This window comes from Nannospalax galili, unplaced genomic scaffold (assembly GCF_000622305.1).
Source record: "Nannospalax galili isolate Female #2095 unplaced genomic scaffold, S.galili_v1.0 scaffold53, whole genome shotgun sequence".
Taxonomy (NCBI): Eukaryota; Metazoa; Chordata; class Mammalia; order Rodentia; family Spalacidae; genus Nannospalax; species Nannospalax galili.
This window is the reverse complement of record NW_008332852.1, coordinates 1,551,873-1,571,520: the sequence shown is the minus strand read 5'-3', so window position 1 is coordinate 1,571,520 and position 19,648 is coordinate 1,551,873. Positions and strand designations below refer to the sequence as shown.

The following is a 19,648-nucleotide window of genomic DNA, read 5'->3' as shown; positions in this document are numbered from 1 at the left end:
CATAAACTAGAAAGAACACTAGAAAGCCCCAGGAGAGGCTGGAGCGGCCCTGAGAAGAAGGCTGATTTCTAGCCATGCCTACAGAACTGTGATAAATATGTCCACCCTTTAAGCTACTTAGCTATGCTTTGTTATGGTAGCCCTAGCAAACTACTACAGCTCTGAACTCTGCAAAGAGTTAACTAAATACAGACTGATGTAAGTTTCTTAACATCTTCCTTCTCGCCTCTTAAAAAAAAAGGCTGGTGAGATGGTTCAGTGACACTTGCTGCCAAGCCTGACAAGCTGCGTTTGATCCCTAGGACCCATATGACAGAGAACTGACTCCCATGTGTCCCTCTGACATCCACATGCATACTGTGGTATGTGTGCCTTCCCTACACCCCACATACTAAAAACAAATTTTAAGAACTGTAATAAAAAATTAAATATAAAAACATAAACTTTGAAATACTTAAAAATAGAAAAACAAACCAACAATTAAAAAATGACAGTATAATGGTAAACACTTGTTATCCCAGCACTAAGGAGGCTAAGGAAGGAGGATCACAAGTGTCAGACCAGCCTGGGCTACATAATAAGACCCTGTGATAAATAAATAAACTAGCAAACACTACATCTAAGTGCATACAGTGTACTTAATCAAGAACAGGAGTCATCTTAAAACAACTTTAAGGAATAATTGCATGGAAGGCAGGTTGACCACTCTGGTGAGAAAACATTCTGCCAGTAGTAAGTTAGGAGCCATTCCAACATTAAGCTCCAAGCACACAGCAAGCATAAGGATTCTGTAGCTTCTTAGAGACACGGCTCTAGTCTTATCTGCTTACACTGAGACAGATCTCCTTGGATGAATCAAGGCTATCAAGGGAGGCAGATCCACAAACACTTTCCAACAAGACCTCAAGCAGAGAAAGCCTGAGAAAACTTTTCCAAGTCCTTAATGAAAATGTCGACTAACACACTGGCTCTCAAGACTCACTGCTTGATTATAACTGGACTCTACTGGAGTCTTGCAGTAGCAAAAAAGTGTCCTCCAACATATATGTAAGAGTTTAATGTAACAGGTGCCTCAAGAAAATGAATATCCAGATACCTGAAGAGTATGATGCGAAGGTTGAGTGTGGTAGATCGTTATTTATAAAGTTACACTAGAAAGAACAAAGTGATTTTATTTTCCCCTATTTAATTGAATTTTTGGAATTTTTATACAATATGTTTTGATAGTACTTAGATTGCCTCTGCTATTTGCACTTCTGTTTATTAACCCCAATTTAAAGTACTCATATATATATGGTTATATATAATTATATAATATATAATTACATACAAACATATATAATTAATATACACACAACACACACACGCATACACACACACACACACACACACACACACACACACACACACACACACTGTTAAGGCCTATATCATCTAATTTGAGTCTCCAATGTCCTTCAGTGGGTCCATCCACTGGAGCCTGGTTAACCTATCAAGAGCTGATCAGCTACTCATGTTCTCACAGCAATGGTGACAGCACGCATAAATCCCATTAACTGAAAACCAGACTAAATCTCAGAATAGAGGTAGGGAAGCAGGTAAGAAATTCCAACCCTACCTGAGGAACTATTGGCAACTGGTGACTGCTGAGAAGGGTAGAGTCAGTCTCTTTCAAGAGTGTGGTAAAAAGAGAAAAGTTTTAAAGCTCACACAAAACTCAGTGTGTAACACAGAAGCTGCTGATAGGTGGCCACTCTTATCACGAGGTGGTTTTTTTTGTTGTTTTTTTCTTTGCTATTGTAAGGCATATACTCTGGTCCAGCTACAGAGATTGTCTTGCTAAAGGCCCCAAACGAGGAAAACAGAGTTAGGGTTCAGTCTTCCTCCCACTGCACTTTCTTCAGCACACTTAAGTTCTTTTCCAGTGCTTTAACAATGTGAATCACATTGACATGCTTGTTAAATAAGTCCTTCTCAGAATGTACAGGTAGAAGTCTACTGACTCAACAAAACCATACTAAAAATCTATTCCATTCCAAACACTCTTCTTGGGCCTGGGCATATAGCAAAGAAAAGAAGGAGATAAAAATAAGTAGTAAGGAAAAACTATTTGTGGAGTTTATATTACAATAGCGGGAGGCAGACTTATATAAGTAATAAATACAATGAGTAGGAAAACTAATTAGTAAGGTAGAAGGTGATTAGTATTATGAAAAACAATTGCTTGGGGAGTGAGTGGGCCAGGGCTAGACTGCACATCTGGCAGCAGATGGTAATTTCACGTAGGTTAGTCAGGGCAGGGCTAAGTGAAAAGTTGGCATCTGAGGAGAGAGATGCATCATGTGAACATGCAGAGAAAGAACCTTGTAGACAGACAGGGAGGAACTGGGCCATGCCTGGCTGTGTGAAGAAGAGCAAGGAGGCTGGTGTGTAGCACTAACGAGGGGCAGTGTAAACAAAGAGGCAGGAGGGGCCAGAGGTGATGAGGAAAGCCTGTAGGCTCCGAGAGGACTTCAGTTTTCTTCTGAGACCTAAAGCTCCTGGGAAGGATTTGAAAAGAGGAAAAGTGTGCAAGATCACCCTGGCTGTGCTGGGTATACACTGCAGACTAACAAAAACAGAAGCAGAGACCTGTTAGCAGGTTATTGCATAAATCAATGTGGGGTTATGTAGCTCAGACCAGGATGGTAGTAGAAGTCTAGTGGGATTCTTTTTATACATGTGAGAACATACCAACAGACTTTTAACACATCAGATGTATAGCACCCAAGAAAGAGAGTATAGTTTTTCATAACATGCTATCCTAATATCTGTACCTAATACTTTTTGGAGATGGAAAGAAAGACCTTAGTTAGACTTGCTGAGGTTTATTTCCAAGATACAAAACCAATACCTACCGGCCCTGTGAAATATCCAAGAGCAAAGACAGTGCTTTACTTTTTTTTAAAAAAAAAATTATTTTTAAATGACATGTATATGCATGAGTATGGGTTTGTGTAAATAAGGAACAGTGCCTACAGGGGCACAAGAAACTGTCAGAGCCTCTAGATCTGGAGCCATAGGCTATTGGCCACCTGGCATGGGTACTAGAAATCAAACTCAGGTTCTCTGCAAGTGTAGCACACAGCTGAGCCATCTCTCCAGCCCTTTGTTTTAGTATTTTTAAAGTACTCCTTTCACCAGAGCATTTCACAAAGTAACACATAAAAGGCAGGAATCTAACAAAGCTTCACCAAATGTGTGAATAAAAGAGTACATGAGCCAATCCATGAAAGAGTGACATTTGGACAAGAATGTGAAGCACCCCACTCCTCTAAAGAAAGATCTGGCTTTGGGAATATTTGGCACCTGAAGAATGTCCCCAAAGGCAATATGCCATGATTAAAAAACATCCAACGAAATACCATATCATTTTGAACTTAATATATTTAAACTAAGTAATAAAGCAAACCTGTGTGGATTAGCTATCAACAGAATCAAAAATAGAATGCATAAAATAGATGTATCACACACTTGTTTTCAAGAATATCTATGACTTTCAAAGTTAATGAGCATATACTTCTTTCAAAGAAAGAACAGCATCCTGTATCCATCCCCTGTATGGATCCAAGTCTATTCATGGAGAGTGGTCTACATGGACACTTACAAGGGAGGAAAAAAACTATGAATAATAGACTAAGATCATCTAGAAAGAGTATGATATTTTTCTGCAATAAGAACATAAATTAGAAAAGAAATGCTGAAACTCAGATCCCTGTGCATTGTAATTAGCATCCATCAAAACAGTAAACTGTATTTAATAGTAAAATGAGGCTGATGTCCAGTTGGATTCTCAGCTGTCCCTATACTCCTTAGTGCAGGTATGCTGTTCCTAATGTTCAAGCTTACATATGGGGGCAGAAAAAAACGCACATACACACAACTACTGTCAGCAGATGCTGGGGAACACCTTCTGAGACCACTCAGGCATTTTTATGCCTCGTGCGAGTGTTACACTGAGTCAAAATCAGAATCAGAGGGATAATGGATTTCTCCACTTAGATGACAGGCAAGTGGCTTATTTTCACAGATCTCTCAGGAAAAGGGTTTGCTACTGCACTCTAAATACATTACTTCTAGGGTAGTTAGAAAATTTAGCTTTATATTGATACTGTCATCACTTATTTTGAAGTTTTGGAGAAGCATTGAAACAATCAATAATACAAATTAAAACTGCTTTAGATTCCATCCCACCCAGTCAGAATGGCTATGGTAAAAATGTAAACTGATGTGGCCACTATGAAAATCAGTGTGGAAGTTTCTCACAAAACTAAAACCAGAATTACCTAATGACCCAACTATAAGACTCCAGGACATATATCCAAAGGACTCTAGATCCTTCCATGGAGATATCTGCACATCCATGTTTATTGCTTCCTTTTTATAATACCAAAGAAATGGAATTAGCTTAGATGTCCATCAACAGTTGAATAGATAATAAAAATATTGAACATATACACAGTGAAATTTTATTCAGCCATAAAGAAAAATAAAATTTGTCGGAAAAACATGGATATGTTAAGTGTTATATATTAAGGTAACAAGATTCTGAATGATAAATACCACATGTTTTCTCTCATACGTGACCCTAGCTTCTATATTTTATATGTGTATTTACGTAGAAGTGTGGGTTTAGGTCATGAAAGCAGAAAGGAACTATGAGAGGGGAAAAAAGTTTTAAGGGAGATGGGAATGTAACAATATATGTGGCATGAAGGTAGAAAGGCGGACACTGGGGGCAGAAGGGCAGAAGAAGGGTGAGCAGTGACCTGGGAAGAGCAATGAGAGAGGGCAAGCAACTAAAATAGTGTGCTTGAAAATGCCACAAGGAAACCTGTTACTTTGTATGCTAATTTAAAAATAAATAAATAAAACAGAAAAAATATAATCTCAAAATAGATTGCAATAAATACCTGTCCTTATACATATAACTGAGAAATATGTAAAATCTAAGGGATCATTGTAGCTATAATAGTAGTAGTACTTATTATAAACATCAAATGGAATTAATCTTGATATTGTTAGAATGATACCTGAAACTAAACTAATGAGAATTTCACATTAATGTAAATTAATGTGCTAATTTCTTTCACTGATTTCTTTCTGTGCTATAAACTATATCAGAACATGCTATTAAGTTTTGTGGGGATTTTTATAATGAATTTAGTGTTACTGTGCACAATCGTGAAATGATTCTTATAAACATATCTTTGGATCTCATCTTCTATAAGACATCTGAATTCAAGTGGTTAATGTAGCTTGTAATGAAGCTACATATCAATCTGTCAACTTCAATAGAACCCATCTCTTCCTGGCTGCCAATTTAACACATTTCTCCATTCGCTGAATTTCAGTGCTTTGATCCTATTAAGAGACATATTGCAGCATACTGGAACACTTACTTCATCTTTAAATACCTTTCCATGTTCTTCACACCCAGGCAAGCTCTGGATGAATTCTGACACCTGTCAAAAATAATATCAAAAATTCTTAGTTAAACAAGAAAAATCTGGCATCCCACTGCTGCAGGTTCAAAAATATTTGACCTATGCGGCTTAGGCAGTTCCCTCAAAATAATTCTTTCTCTTACACAGGAAAACAAAACAAAAACACAACCTTAAAAGACTAAACACTACTTATACGCAATGTATTTATTTATTTCCCCTTATACCAATATTATTGTATCTGGTCCTGTAGACAAAATAAGATAAAAAACAACAATAACAAAAACAAAAATCAAACATACCTCATCTGTGCTCCATTTGGAAACTCTACTAGCAGGGATTCCAGCAACCGTTGGAAGAAGCTTGCTTTGCTGCTCCCAGCGCAAGGGCAGGCATGGAATTGGAGACTTAAAGGACAAAAAGACAGCTGACCGACGCTGAGCCTGCTGTATGGTAGGTTCTTCCCGGGTACCTGGTCAATGAAAACAAGTAGGAAATCTCTATCTGAAAGGAAGTAGAACGGCCCCAAATGGCAGGCATTCTCCAATGATTAAATTGGGGGAGATGGAGGTAGATAAAACTTTGGTTTCCTGCAGCATCACACTCATTGAATAACTACAGCTTATGAAGGTTACCATCATTAAATCTGCATGCTTGGTAGAGCACACACACAACTGAAGACATGTTCATTACATGTTGTTCAATGTTGCCTCTATAATGCTCCAGATAAATGTCCTCAGGGTTTCAGTGGCAAGGCATAGAACTCTCTCAGGAAATTCTGTCTGCTCCTTCTGTGATACCATAAGGGCAGTGGTTGCCAATCTGCAACTGCTGCAACTGTGCTTCCATGCAGTACTATAGGTCTCTCTACTTGCCCTAGCTTCAGTTTGTTTCAACTTATTAATCATGTTGGCTTCTGAAATAGCCAATAACTTCTTCTAAAGGAGATAGGGAATTATTGCAACAAAAGGAAACAGTTAATCAAGTGAACAGACAGCCTACAGAATGGGAGAAAATCTTTGCTAAGCTATGGATATGACAGAGGATTAATACCTAGAATATACAAAGAACTGAAAAACCTGAACAGTAAGAAAACAATCCAACCCATAAGTATAGCAGTTCACAAAGGAAGAAGCACAAATAACCCATAAATAACATATGAAAAAGTGTTCAACTTCACCAGCCATCAGAAAAATGCAAATCAAAACTACTTACTCCACTCTTACTCCACTCAGAATGTCAGACATTAAGAAAACAAACAAATCTTGACATAATGTGGACAAAAGGGAATCCTAATAGTCTGATGATGAGAATGTAAACTAGTAAAAAAAAGTCTACAGGAATCAGTATGGAGGTTTCTCAGAAACTAGAAATAAATCTAACATAAGACCCAGCTATACCACACTCCTGGATATTTAGCCCAAAGATACTAAGTCAACATAGAGATACTTGCACATTACTATTTACTGTAGCACTATCCACAATAGTTAAATTACAGAACCAATCTAGACAGAAAAATGGAGAAGGAAAATGTGACATGTAGAAATTTTTTAGCCATAAAGAAAAATGAAGTTATGTCATTTATAGGGAAATGGATGCAACAGGGACAATCATATTAAGCAAATTAGTCTCAGAAAGACAAATACTACATTTTCCTTTATCTGTGGTTCCTAGATTTTATAGTCAAATAAAATCATGTATGCATAGATTAAATAAAAATAGAAGTAATATTATCTGGGAGAACAAAAGGGATTAGTGGGAGGGAGAGATGGGAGGAATGAGGTGGGAAGGATATTCTCAGCATACAATGTATACCTATAATAAAAATTTTAATGTTAATACTATGTTCATTTAGTAAAATATTAGTAGTAGGTTCTCCCCTAGGGCATGTCACCTATCTAGTCACATGTTTTTGGCCCCAATACAGATACAAGGTATAGGTTCTATTTCCCAGATCAGTCCTTAAATCCAATCAGAGGGTGGTGGTTATTTCCATAACATTCATGCCACTATTGCACTAGTAGGCATAGCCTGCCAGGACAGATATTATTGTAGTTCACGGTGTTCTCAGCTGGGTTAAGACTGATGACTACTTTTCTCCTCTGGTAGTATGCATAGCACTTTCCAGCACTATGAAAGTTAGCCAGTAGGGATGAAGCTTCCAGGTCACTACCCACTTGATTTCTGTATGTTTTATGACTCAAGGATGTTTTGTCTTCAGCAACAGAGTCTTACTGTCAAGTTTTGGAGGGTGACCAAGAGTAACAGCAATAGCCTGTAATATTTTGGGTCTAACCAACTGACCAAAGATAGGTAACCCATTCTTGGTACTGTGATTTTCATTTCCTAGGATGAAGTGTTTAGTTGGGGTATTCTGTCCTCTGACTCGACCATTACAGAGTAATTCCATTTAAACTCCTTAAAAAAAAATTTTTTTTTTAAATCTTTTTGAGACAGGGTCTCCCTCTAGCCCCAGTTGGCCTGGAACTTACTAAGTAGACCAGGCTGGCCTTGCACTCACAGAGATCCTCCTGCTTCTGCCTCCTGAGTGCTGGGATTAAAGGTGTGCACCACCACACCCAGCCATTTAAACTCTTTTTACATACCTGTATGTATATATCTTAGAAAGCTTCTACAGTATATTTTTTTCAAAAGGACTTTAGTGTTAGTTATCCCCATATTCCCTCAGCTAGCCTACCCATCCACCCCTACCCCATCTAATCTTTCCTCTTCCATTCCTGTTCCCTTTCCCCCTTTCTATCACTGTATTCTATTTCCTTTCCCTTGAAAGATCTCCTCTCCTGCATGGTCCCTTACTAGTTTCCTAACCACTAGGGGTATTCCCAAGGGAACATACATATCTAAAGATTCAAAGCTAACATCCACATGAGCGAAAACTTGTGATATTTATTTTTCTGGAACTAGAAACAAACATTTGGAGTGAGATAACTTATAAATTTAAAAAGAAATTACTGCAATAGAAATAAAACAGCAGAAAGACAAATGCTTTTTTTCTTCTTTTTATCTGTATAGATCAAAAGTGAAATTATAGACTATCTTATTTATGTTCTTGATTCAGGGACCCAAACGCCATCTGCTGCTGCTCTTCTCAAAGAGTCATTTTCTAGCAACTGATCTCCATCCTCAGAATTCTTCACAAGGATTTGTCAAGGATTACCACTTTGTGATTCTTCAGGATGGGAATCTTTTCTGGTAACTGTGCACTCAGGGCCCAGCAAAAGAAAGGCCCCACCTTCCTCTGCACTCACACTAAGCTCAGCTGCAGTTCTATCACAAATCCTTGCCAAATGGCTACTTGCTTAAGGTTCCTGTATCTTTAAAAAGATATGCAGTATGATGAAGTAGGCTATTTTCCCCTATAAAGAATTAATATTTACAAGCCTGGCTTGGGGCACTCGCCTTTAATTCTAGCACATTGGAGGCAGAGGCAGGTGGATCTCTATGAGGTCAGCCTGGTCTATATAGCAAGTTCTGGACCAGCTGGGGCTACAGGGTGACTCTCAAGAAGCAAAACAAAACAAACAAAAAGAACAATATATACAAAAAAGTGCACAGTTCACCAAATTTTCACAAATTGAACATACCCAACCAACAGCTGGATCACAAAAGGAAGGCGACTAGCACACCCTTCTAAGGATACCCTCTCGTCAAGAAGTGCGGCTACTTCCCCGAGTATGAGCATCAGCATTTCATTTACCCTGTGTTCAAATAAAAAGTGTCTTCTTTCTCTCAACAGCATTCTTGTAGGGCTCATCCACACTGATTCCTGTGTAGCTCACTTTCTTTTTGTATTGTATGATTTTATGTGGTTAAAGATATTTACAGTTAATTACAAACTGAGGGGCATTTGAAAACTTTTCAGTGTTTGACATTGCACACTGCTACCACAAACACTACTGCACACATCTTCCTGTGAATACATGCATACATTTCTGTATGATACATATCAAAAGAAAGTTTTAAGTCTCGGCATTTGTTATATATGAAGCTTCAGCAAATCCTGCCAGTTTACTAAAACTCTGTACACCAATGGTAAATGGAGTATGAACTGTAATCATTGCATACCCTCACCAGTGCTGTTCTGTGTTTACAACTCTATTGGATGATTACTGAAACTGAAAATCTTTTCCTATGCTATGGTTCATATAAGAGCTTTTTGTGACGTGTGTATTTGTGTTTTGTGCCCATTTTCTCCATTGAGTTCTCGTCTCTTACTTTAGAGATGTTATCTAGATATATTTTCGGTAAGAGTCCTTTGCTATAAATATGCATATAAATCTCCCCTATGCTGCTTTCCTTTATATTAATAGGGTCTTTTAACAACTGATGTTCTTAACTGTAGCAATGATTGATTAATGTTTCCTTTTATAGTTTATGTATTTTTTAAATTTTTATTTATTATTTTTATTTTATGTGTATACGTGTATTGCCTGCATGTAGGTAAGGGCACCCATGTTGTTCAATGCCCACGGAGGTCAGAAGAGGCTGTTGAATCTCTTGGGACTGGAGTTATGGACAGCTGTTGGCTGCCATGTGGGTTCGGGGATTCAAACCCGGGTCTTCTGCAAGAACAGTGTTCTTAACCACTAAGCCATCTCTCCAGCCCCCTATAGTTTATATCTTAAATGTGAAAACATGTCTACGCCAACACTGTTTGCCTTTAAATGCTTCATGCTCTATCCCTCACATTTAAATATACAACTCATTTGAAGTTTACCTTTTATGTATTTATGAAGTAGGGATCAATATCAGCATTTTTCCCACATGGATTTTTTAACTGATAAGCAAGAAAAGACAATCATTCGCCACTGTAGTTCAGTGTCAGCTTTACTATCCATAAACATGTATGTTTCCAGATTTTCTATTTTATCCCTTTGGCTCCTTTCCTCAACTCACAACTTTTTTTTTTTTTCAAATTTTATGTGTGAGTGTATTGTCTGCATGTATGTGAGCGCATCCATGTTGTACAATGTCTGTGGAGGTCAGAAAATGGCGTCAGATCCCCAGAAATGGAGTTACAAGACAGTTGTTAGCCACCGAACCTGGGCCCTTTGCAAGAGCAGCCAGTGCTCTTAACCACTGAGCCATCTCTCCAGCCCCTTAACTTACAACTTTAATAACTACAACCTTGGAAGTGGGCCAATATCTGTAACACAGGTCTTCATTAAGACTGACCATTCATTACTCTCTCTGCATATCCAAGTGAATTTTAAAATGAGCTTGTACAGAACAAAAGCTAAGATTCTGATTAAGCTTTTTACTGAATATTGACGAAATTGGCAAGAAATGACTCTTTAGCACATTGTCTGCCAATCCACGAACACAGTAAACCTCCACTTCTTTGGTCCTTATTTAATAGCTCCCATTAAGTGCCGTCATTTTCATGCAGAGACCTTGCACATCTGCTGTGAAAGCTATACCTATGGATCTGAATGTTATTTGATGCTGTGGTAATCATTAGTTTCATGAAAAATTATTTTCATTTTTCTGCTATAGTTCCTTAACAATTTTTCTCTTCAGTCAGTCAGATTAGTCTAGATGTTAAATTGCTCTTTATGTCAACAAATCACAATGTAGGATCAAATATTTGTTTTACTGGAGCTTATACTAACTGGACTTGGTTCCACCTTATTGAGCTTATATAGAAAAATTCTGTTGTTCTCTATGAAACATTTCTAAAAAGAAGTTATTATGGTATTCCTTTGCATGCTTCACTGGATCAAGATTTTAGGCATTCATCCTATTTGAGTGAATATCAACTATGAACCAAACAGAAACTACCACATTTATTTTTATTGTTTTTAAATTATCAAAAGTTCTAAGCATTTTGGCTTAGCAAAATAGGGGGTAGAGCTGAGGATACAACTCTGTGATACAGTGTTTGCCTAACAAGTTTGACTTCTACTACAGGAAAAAAAAGTGGAAGAGGGTAAGTGACCTAAAAACTGAATCTCAGATACTCCCAAGAGTTTAGCAAGTATGTAAAATAAGTATACATACTTCACAAGACCAGCTAATAAAAAGGTAAGATTTCAATTCTACACTAGAGTAGCCAGGGGGAGCTTGCTTTATAATTTATCTTCTAAGTGCTGGCCATATCTAAACACATATTCTATTCTACCCTATAATTGTTTATGCTCTATTAATACTTGGCACTTTCACTCTATTACTGTAGTTCCATCGATTTCTTGCTCAAAGTTGTATTATAGTTCATTTCTAATGTTCCTGCATCATTCATTAGAAAGCCAACTGAGCCACTCTAACGGAAAGATTGAAGAACCCCAAGTTCCAATACTTGTAGTAGCTTCTGTAACTCTTTGACTCTGGTATAAATAGGTCTTAAGCACATATACCACTCTGATCCTAGCAGCAACTCTGAGTCTTTCACTTTTGAGACTCTCCTTCCTTGGGCTGATTCTTCTGTGTAACTGACAGCCTGAGGCCAGTGTTACTTTCTGAATGGGTTAACTGTGGTGCCTACCAGCCATAAGACACACTCTCTCTTATGACTCTTTTCCAAAGGAGATAAAGAACTTCATATGAGTGACTGTATTCAATTCCTTAAATTGCACAGGAAAGTGGCTCCAGACTGTTATTGGAACATGAAATGCAGACTAAAATAAATGCAAGTAGACTCTGGCTCCAGCAGCTGGCTCAGTGCCGAGAGTGAGGGAGGGGAGATTTGTATGTGCAGTGTGCTTCTATTGTGGAAGACATTTCTGCTCTTGGCATTTTACCAGGGCTCTATTTCTCATTGCCCTCCTGCTATACCATCTACCCTCATGAAAAATAATACTTTTAAGGAGTTTTCTATAGTTTTGAGATTTCCTAAAATGAAAACTGACGAAAAAAACCAACCAATTTCTTTTCTCACACACCTCACTTGGTTTAACATTCTGGTCCCTTTAATCCTGTGACAAAGTGAAGGCACACTCTTCGAATGCCTCATACCACTTTACTGTCAAAACAATGCTATTATAGTGCCTTCTACAAGGTGAGGAAACTGAGGTAAAGTCATGACACACCAAAACCACACCACAGATAAGTGCAGCTCCAGAGTGTGATCCTGACTCTTCGGTCCCCTGAAACTGCAGGGATGTGACCAAGAGGAAGAATGTGGGAATATGAGAAACCTGGTCCAGATCCCTGAGATACAGTGACAAGCTCTATCATCCCAGCTGAGTCAATTTAACGGCACTGCTGTAAGAACTGCATGAGATTTTCTAAATGTTTATCCTAGCACTTGACACAGTACTTGGCAAATAGTGGAAATTACTATTATCTTAAAAGAAAGGCAAATAATTGACAGTTTATTATATTCAAAATGGCAAAAATGAAAATGAGCCAACAATCTATCCAGGCTAATATTCCAGGAGTCTATAAAATGGGCTCTTAATGCAAAAGGAAGAATGCTAGAAGAAATGGGATACACTATTAACAATTATTTTAAGTGTGGTTACAAACCAGTGAATAAATGGAAAAAGGATAAACAAATGTTTGGTAAAGTAAGTGGATTCAAAACACCAAGGAATAGAGACAAAACTAACCTCCAAATTATTTCAATTCAGGCATGAAAGATGTTTGAGGATAATTTCAAAGTTAAAAATCAAAATAAAAAACCGCTACCATGCAAAAAGCGATGCCTGGTTTTTCCAGCTAGAATCTGACATGTTACAAAATAGCATTCAACTCCTACATAAGGCCATCTATGAGAGAGAATGCTTGCAGGAGAGGAAACAGAACTGTACCTTTTCCCAGGAGCATAAAGATGAAGTAGGAAGGCAAATTTACAGAATCGTTTATGCATGGGCCTTCTAACAAAGGTGGGAATGGGTTATCTTTTCAGGTAAAAGAGATAAGAAAAAAAAGGGAATGAACTATATTCAGCTTCCCAAAGTTCAAATTCAGAAACAGGTAAGAACCAAGAAAAAGAGGTCATATTATACACTGTATTGAGTTAAACTGAACTGAGTAAGAGAGGAATCTTTCTGAAGAAGAAACTGCTGGGGTTTTAAACCAATTTGTTCTAAGACTTTCAAACAAAACAGCCCTTGATGACCCACGGAGCCTAAACCCTATTGGCACCTGGAAGAAATCTTTGGTAGCTGCGTCTCAGGCTTCTCTACAGGGTGCACACCTGCAAAGTCCCACCTCTCACATACCCAGTGGCACTGTGGCCAGGCTATCTGTACACAGAAGACCCTGGGAATGAACACTGTAGAACGGGAGGGTCAAGTGAGTGGACTGAAGATGGAGCACATCTAGTCAACCTTCAGCCTTCGGTATGAAAGAATTCTGCTGGGACCCGAATGAAAGCAGTAGTGCTCTCCACAAAAACAAATGGGACTGTCTCTGGAGTCAAAAATGATGAGGAAACAACCCCCATAGGGCTGCTGATGAAAAGTACTACTAAACAGCTGAAGAGGAGCACTGATTTATCAGAACAGTTTCGTGATTTTAGAAAGCTTGGAGGACAAAACCTCTACCAAACAAAAACCAGGCAAACAACGATGTAGGAAATTATAGGAAAATAAGACATACTACTATTAAAATTCATCTTAAAGGAGGTACAGAACTGACAGAACAAGAGAATATATCTGAGAAACATGTCTAGACCATAAAAAATAAACACATTTCTAACAATATTAAAATATGTCCATATTGATTCTAAGAGTCACCTCCCCACCATAGGTAGCCCACCTCCTAGCACAGCAGGGAGCCCCAGGTCCCTGCTCAGCACAAGACCCTGGATTGCCATCCAGTGCAATACTGGCACCAAACTAGCTGTTAAAGTATTTTCAGCATCAGCCATTGGCTCTAACACAGTGAGATATTGCCAGTCAAGGATGAGCAAATAGAGCAAAAGTAATCATCAAAACTATAATGAAAGGAAGCTTTGGAGATTTAAAGACGACTTGAATGCAAACAAATTCAAGAATGCTAATTACTTCTCAGACAAAATTCATGAAAGAAGACTGGATTTAAGAGTCAGGTTCATCTTTCAAAACCAAAGATTGGCCTGAATTCAGCTGGCCTAATCCCACATGCATGAAATGATTTTGATTTGTTTCTTTTCTGCTTGATTTTCTTGAAGGAAAAACCAGACTAAAGTACTGGCTGGATATGGCTATGTGGCAGGCCCTTGACAAAATGAAGCCATTCACTCTCCTGCCTGTTGTGTGTAGATGGCTCACTGAGACCCCTCTCTAGGTTCTTCCTAGGACAAAGGGGCTTCCTTGCTCAGTGATGTAATCTGTCATGTGAATGTGAATGTCCTCCACAGGCTTATGTGCTTGAGTCCTTGGTCCCGCTGGTAGAGCTGTTCTACCCCAAAGGTAGTCATGGAATCTAAATGGTAAACATAGGGTCCATGAGCAGGTCTTATGGGTTACAGGTCTGCTCAGTATTAGCAGTCTCCTCTGCTTCCTAATCTGCCTCATGCTGCAAGCTCCCATAGGCACAGCGGGAGCCCCAGTCACCATTTACCACACCTTCTCCTCCACAACACAGTGAGCTAGCATAAATCCTCTTTCCTGAAGTTGCTTTGTCAAGTATTTTATCACAGTGTGGATAAAAAGAACTTCCCTTCTTAATCAGCCTTTAAGGATCCATCAGTTCACCCTGAACTAGAGATAACTGAAACCACTCAGGGGATCTGCTTCAGGTCTCTGTATCAGACAGTGACTCCTCATTCAGCCCAACCCTGCTTTTCTAACTAGAATCCTCCTTACCTCCCCACAACACTCCCAGGGTCCGTGTTCATGATTTTCAATCTGAGAGAACAAGTTGTACTAAGAACTGAGAGGTAGGAAGATACCCAGTGATTTGGAGTGAGACAACCCAAGTGTCATCAGGGAACATGAGCCTAAGATCTGCCTGGAGACTGTAGGTCCTCGAAGTCCAGGTGAAGACAGCCGATTAACTGCATGGAAAGCTGAGAACATGAACACAAATCTCCCCTGTGTAAAAATGATTCTAGAAAAAGCATCTACTTTAAAAAAGACAAAGAAAATATAAAACTAAGAAAGATGCTAAGTGAAAGTTAGCAAACAGACTTCACTACACATTAAATGAATTTTATACAATAGTCTCAGAATGTTTCAAGACTACAAAAAAGAGGCGAAGCTATCAAAGTCATTTAGGAGGCCAGAGCTGTATCAGATAAAGGAGAAGATTCTCCATCAATCTCACCTAAGAAGATAATGTGGAAAATTCTGAAAATAACTTCCTTTATGAGGCGCTCTTCACTGATTAATAAGTGACATGGAAGAATAAAGAAATACAGAGGATTCTAGCATCTTTCCTTGCAAAGAATTACTAAATAAAATTTGAGTAATTCAACTAAAAAAAAACAAACTACAAAAAATGTGACATTACTCCCATCCAAGTATTAATCAGGCCCGACCCTGCTTAGTTTCCAAGGTCACGAGATTGGGCATGTTCAGGGTGGTAATGGCTGGAGACCAGATCCTCAAACAACCTTAAGAGTAAAAATAAAATGATTTATCTGGGCTAACTGCATGGTTTTAAAACACCCAAAGGAAAGTATAACCAAAGATTAAAGGGATCAATATCATTCTTTAAGAAAGAGTCCATATGTTTAGCTAAAGGGTACATAACAAGAAACAATGCCAGACAGGAGATACCTTCCTTTGAGTTGTTGGCCAGGGTGGCCCAAGAGACTCCCAGGCAGTAACCCAGCACAGAACTGGAAAAATGAGCACCAGACCCAAATCTTACCTAAAGGAACATTGGCAACTGATTGCTGCTACATGAGGAAGAGCTGATTTCCTAAATCAAGGAACTCTAGACAGGCTGACTAGATTCAGTGGATGGGCAAGCACTGGGGAACAGCTGGGGGTGCCAACAACACAGTGGACAGTAACAGGGATTACAGAGTATATGGGCTCCAGTGGAGGGGGGAGGAGGGGCTATGGGAAGGTGCCATTTGGGATGTGGGTATATAGAGGAGTAAGACTGTTTGGGATGTTCTGTATGAAATATACATTAAAAAAAAAAAAACAAAAAAAAATGAGTTATATCTGAGAAAGAAACATAAAAATTTGCTTCATGTTAATTAGTAGAGGTGAAAAACAGTACCAATGAAATCTACCTGAATATTTTGTATCCATGTTCAGGTGCCAAGGATCTCAGAAAGCAACTGACTGTGATTAGTAATAATCAGATACATATAGATTAGAGATACATGTGCAAACATCTAAATGTTAGTAGCATTAAAAATGAGTTTTTCTATATGAAACAGTACATTTTAAAATGGAGATTTTTTTTAAAGGTTAAAACCTCATTCAATTTTATACCTTATAGGGTTTATACTAAGTTCAATATTGTATAACTGTATTAATTCAACTGTGAACCTAAAAATTTATAGCCAATTTTGAAAGAGATGCATCTTTGCTCTGGAAATTGTTATTGAATATGTTAATGCTGTAATAAAATGCTTCTTCTAATCATGTGGTTATTAAATAATTTAAAAAATGTGACATTACTATGAATATCAAATGTCAGCAAGTCTCAAATTCTCCATTGAATGGACAATATTAAAAAAATGATCAAAATTAGATCAAAATTAGTTCAATCAAATAAAAATAGATCATCACATTAACTGAAAGTATTAATCAAATTGCTACTTCCTGAACAAGTTCAAAGCCTATAATTATAGCTTTATTATGGATCTATCTAAGTCTTCAATGACACAAGAGACAATATAGTTCACAGGGTAGCAGGACTAATGGCAGAGAATACTTCAGCTGTTAATTAATATAATCCAAGGAATACGAGGACCACACACAAGACGAAGATGAGGCATAGACACGCAGTCACAGTCAGTACATGGTTGAGCTGAGGCCTGATGAAATCCCTGCTCTGGACTTCTCTGATGAACCAATGGCTCACAAAGGCTGAAGTCTTTGGGTTAAGAACTCCACACAGTCCTGATACGAACACATTCATAGGTTAAACATTTTTCTTCCTTTATAAATTATAAGTAACACAGTAACACTATAAACAATCAAGTATTAGTACAGGGCTTATTGTGGGACAGGCACCATGCTAAGCTAGTAAAACTGTTCCTGCTCTTAATCGTCATTACAATTTTCTGGAGATATAGCACCACATCCTTCCGGATAAATAAGAAACAGAAGGTCTGAGAGGCTGCAGGTACCAGAGGAGAAGCTAAGCTTGGCTGTCTGAAGGATCTAGTGCTACAGCAAACACCATAAAACACGCTGAACACTGCCCAGTACACATACTTCAATGTAATCATTAACTGGTGTCCTGTGACAATCAGACATTGAAATCAAAGCACCACTTAGGGGAAAAATTGAGGTAGGCAACTAGTCATTAGGGGCCATCCTCCAATCCCACACAATCATCTAAACCAAAAAATGCACAAGAAAAGCAAAGTCTCCAGGAAAATAAACAAGCTGATAACCAAAATGGCATTTTCTTACACAAAACATAAATAATAATTACCTAGCTACACGTGAATTATAAGTTCAATCAATATTCTGACTAAGAGTCATTATGTTCTCTCTGCTTAATTAAATCATCATCTTTTTAACAAAGATGTAAAGAAATGGAAGAAAATTTACTCATGCTGGCGCAATTTAAAACACTTATTCAAGTGATTTTCTATTTATTTTGTGTGGTTTGTTTTGGTTTCTTTTTTGAGACAGGGTCTCCCTGTAGCTCCAGGTGGCCTGGGGCTTATAACCCACAGACATTTGTCTGCCTCTGTCTCCCAACTGCTGGGATTAAAGGTGTGCACCACCACATCCGGCTTTATTTTGTGGTTTTAAATTAAGATATTTTGCTTAGATTTTAAAACACATTCTGAAGCAAGTTTTAAACATATGAAGCAAGTGCTACCAGCAATACTAAAGAAAAGGTATGACAAGAACCAAAGGGAATGCCTTTCCAAACCTTATATCCAATACTGTAAGTGGGAGAGAAACTGAATACAGGCCACAGAAGAATCTATGTTGTTATGAACTCCTCCTTACACTGATCCTGCACAATAAACTTTTTCTGTCTGCCATAAGGGACAAAGCAAATTAAATCTACCTTTAATGTAAGTGTAAGTGTTGTACTGTGGTGTTGGGTCTGAAACCCAGAGTTTGTGCAGAAGGTACTGTTCTGCCACGGAACCATATGGCCAGCCTACAGTTAAGTTTCTCATTCTTAAATATTAATGGTAACAGTCAATGATAGCTCAACAATGTTATGGCTACCTTTGGTTTCATGTGGTGTCCTCACTTCACTTTCTGTTCTTTCTTCAGAATTTTCTTTGACTTCATCAGCACGCTGGTCTCTGAGAAAAATAGGCATTTCAGTATTTTATAAAAGAAGAATTTTAAGAGATGGTTCAGAACTGCATCTTAGCAACTGTTTTTCTTAACTTGAAGACAGATGGATAGTATCACTAAAGTGTTGAAAGAATTTTCAGTTTTACCACAAAGTAACGAATACCAGTAACATGCATAAATGCCCACTTTCTTCATTACCACTTTTTGGTTTGTTATTCAGAAAGGAGATTTTAAAAGTGAGAATGATATCAAGAGGTACTCTGGAAAATGCAGCTACTGAATATTCCAACTGCAATTTGGAATGTGCAATCAGGGGGAATTTTACTTGTACTGGTTAGCAAGACTGTAATTCAAAGAAAGAAATGTTTTGCAAGTCTCTACTATTTAGTTCAATCACTTTCCATTACTTGGTCCTGGGATTTGGGGTTGAAGCTGTGATTGGCCCACTGAGGTCACCCCAACTCTAGGAAGCTTTTCCTAGCTTGATCACCCTCTGCTGAACTGACTGCACCTCTTTTCAACCAGGAGTGAATCAATTCTAAACTAAACTGATCCAGGATGCTCTAAAATGAAAGTGAATCATTAAAATCTTAATTCAGATCTTTAACTCTGAGATCAAGAGCAAAACTATTTCTTTCAAAATAAGGAGCTAGGTAGATAGTACATACAATATTTTAAAATCTAAATTTCTTGGAACTAAAAAAAAATTAACCTAATCTAATCCATTCTCAAGGTTCAAAATAAAAGGTTTAATGTCTTCTATCTAGAATGCGCTATCTGGCATACTGCTTTATAATATTCTGTCTTGAATTGTACTTT

General features: G+C 38.0%; 1 protein-coding gene across 9 annotated transcripts in view; it reads right to left on the bottom strand.

Annotated features, from left to right (window-relative positions):
• Nucleotides 1-19,648, bottom strand: part of L3mbtl3 (L3MBTL histone methyl-lysine binding protein 3) — a 129,842-nt gene that overhangs the window by 3,059 nt on the left and 107,135 nt on the right. For all 9 annotated transcript variants that reach the window (XM_029560971.1, XM_029560973.1, XM_029560970.1 and 6 more), the window contains 3 exons: nucleotides 18,755-18,834; nucleotides 5,786-5,955; nucleotides 5,442-5,504 (listed from right to left, as the gene is read on the bottom strand). In XM_029560971.1, coding sequence (XP_029416831.1) covers nucleotides 5,442-5,504; nucleotides 5,786-5,955; nucleotides 18,755-18,834 — 313 coding nt within the window. The remainder of the gene's footprint in view (nucleotides 1-5,441; nucleotides 5,505-5,785; nucleotides 5,956-18,754; nucleotides 18,835-19,648) is intronic.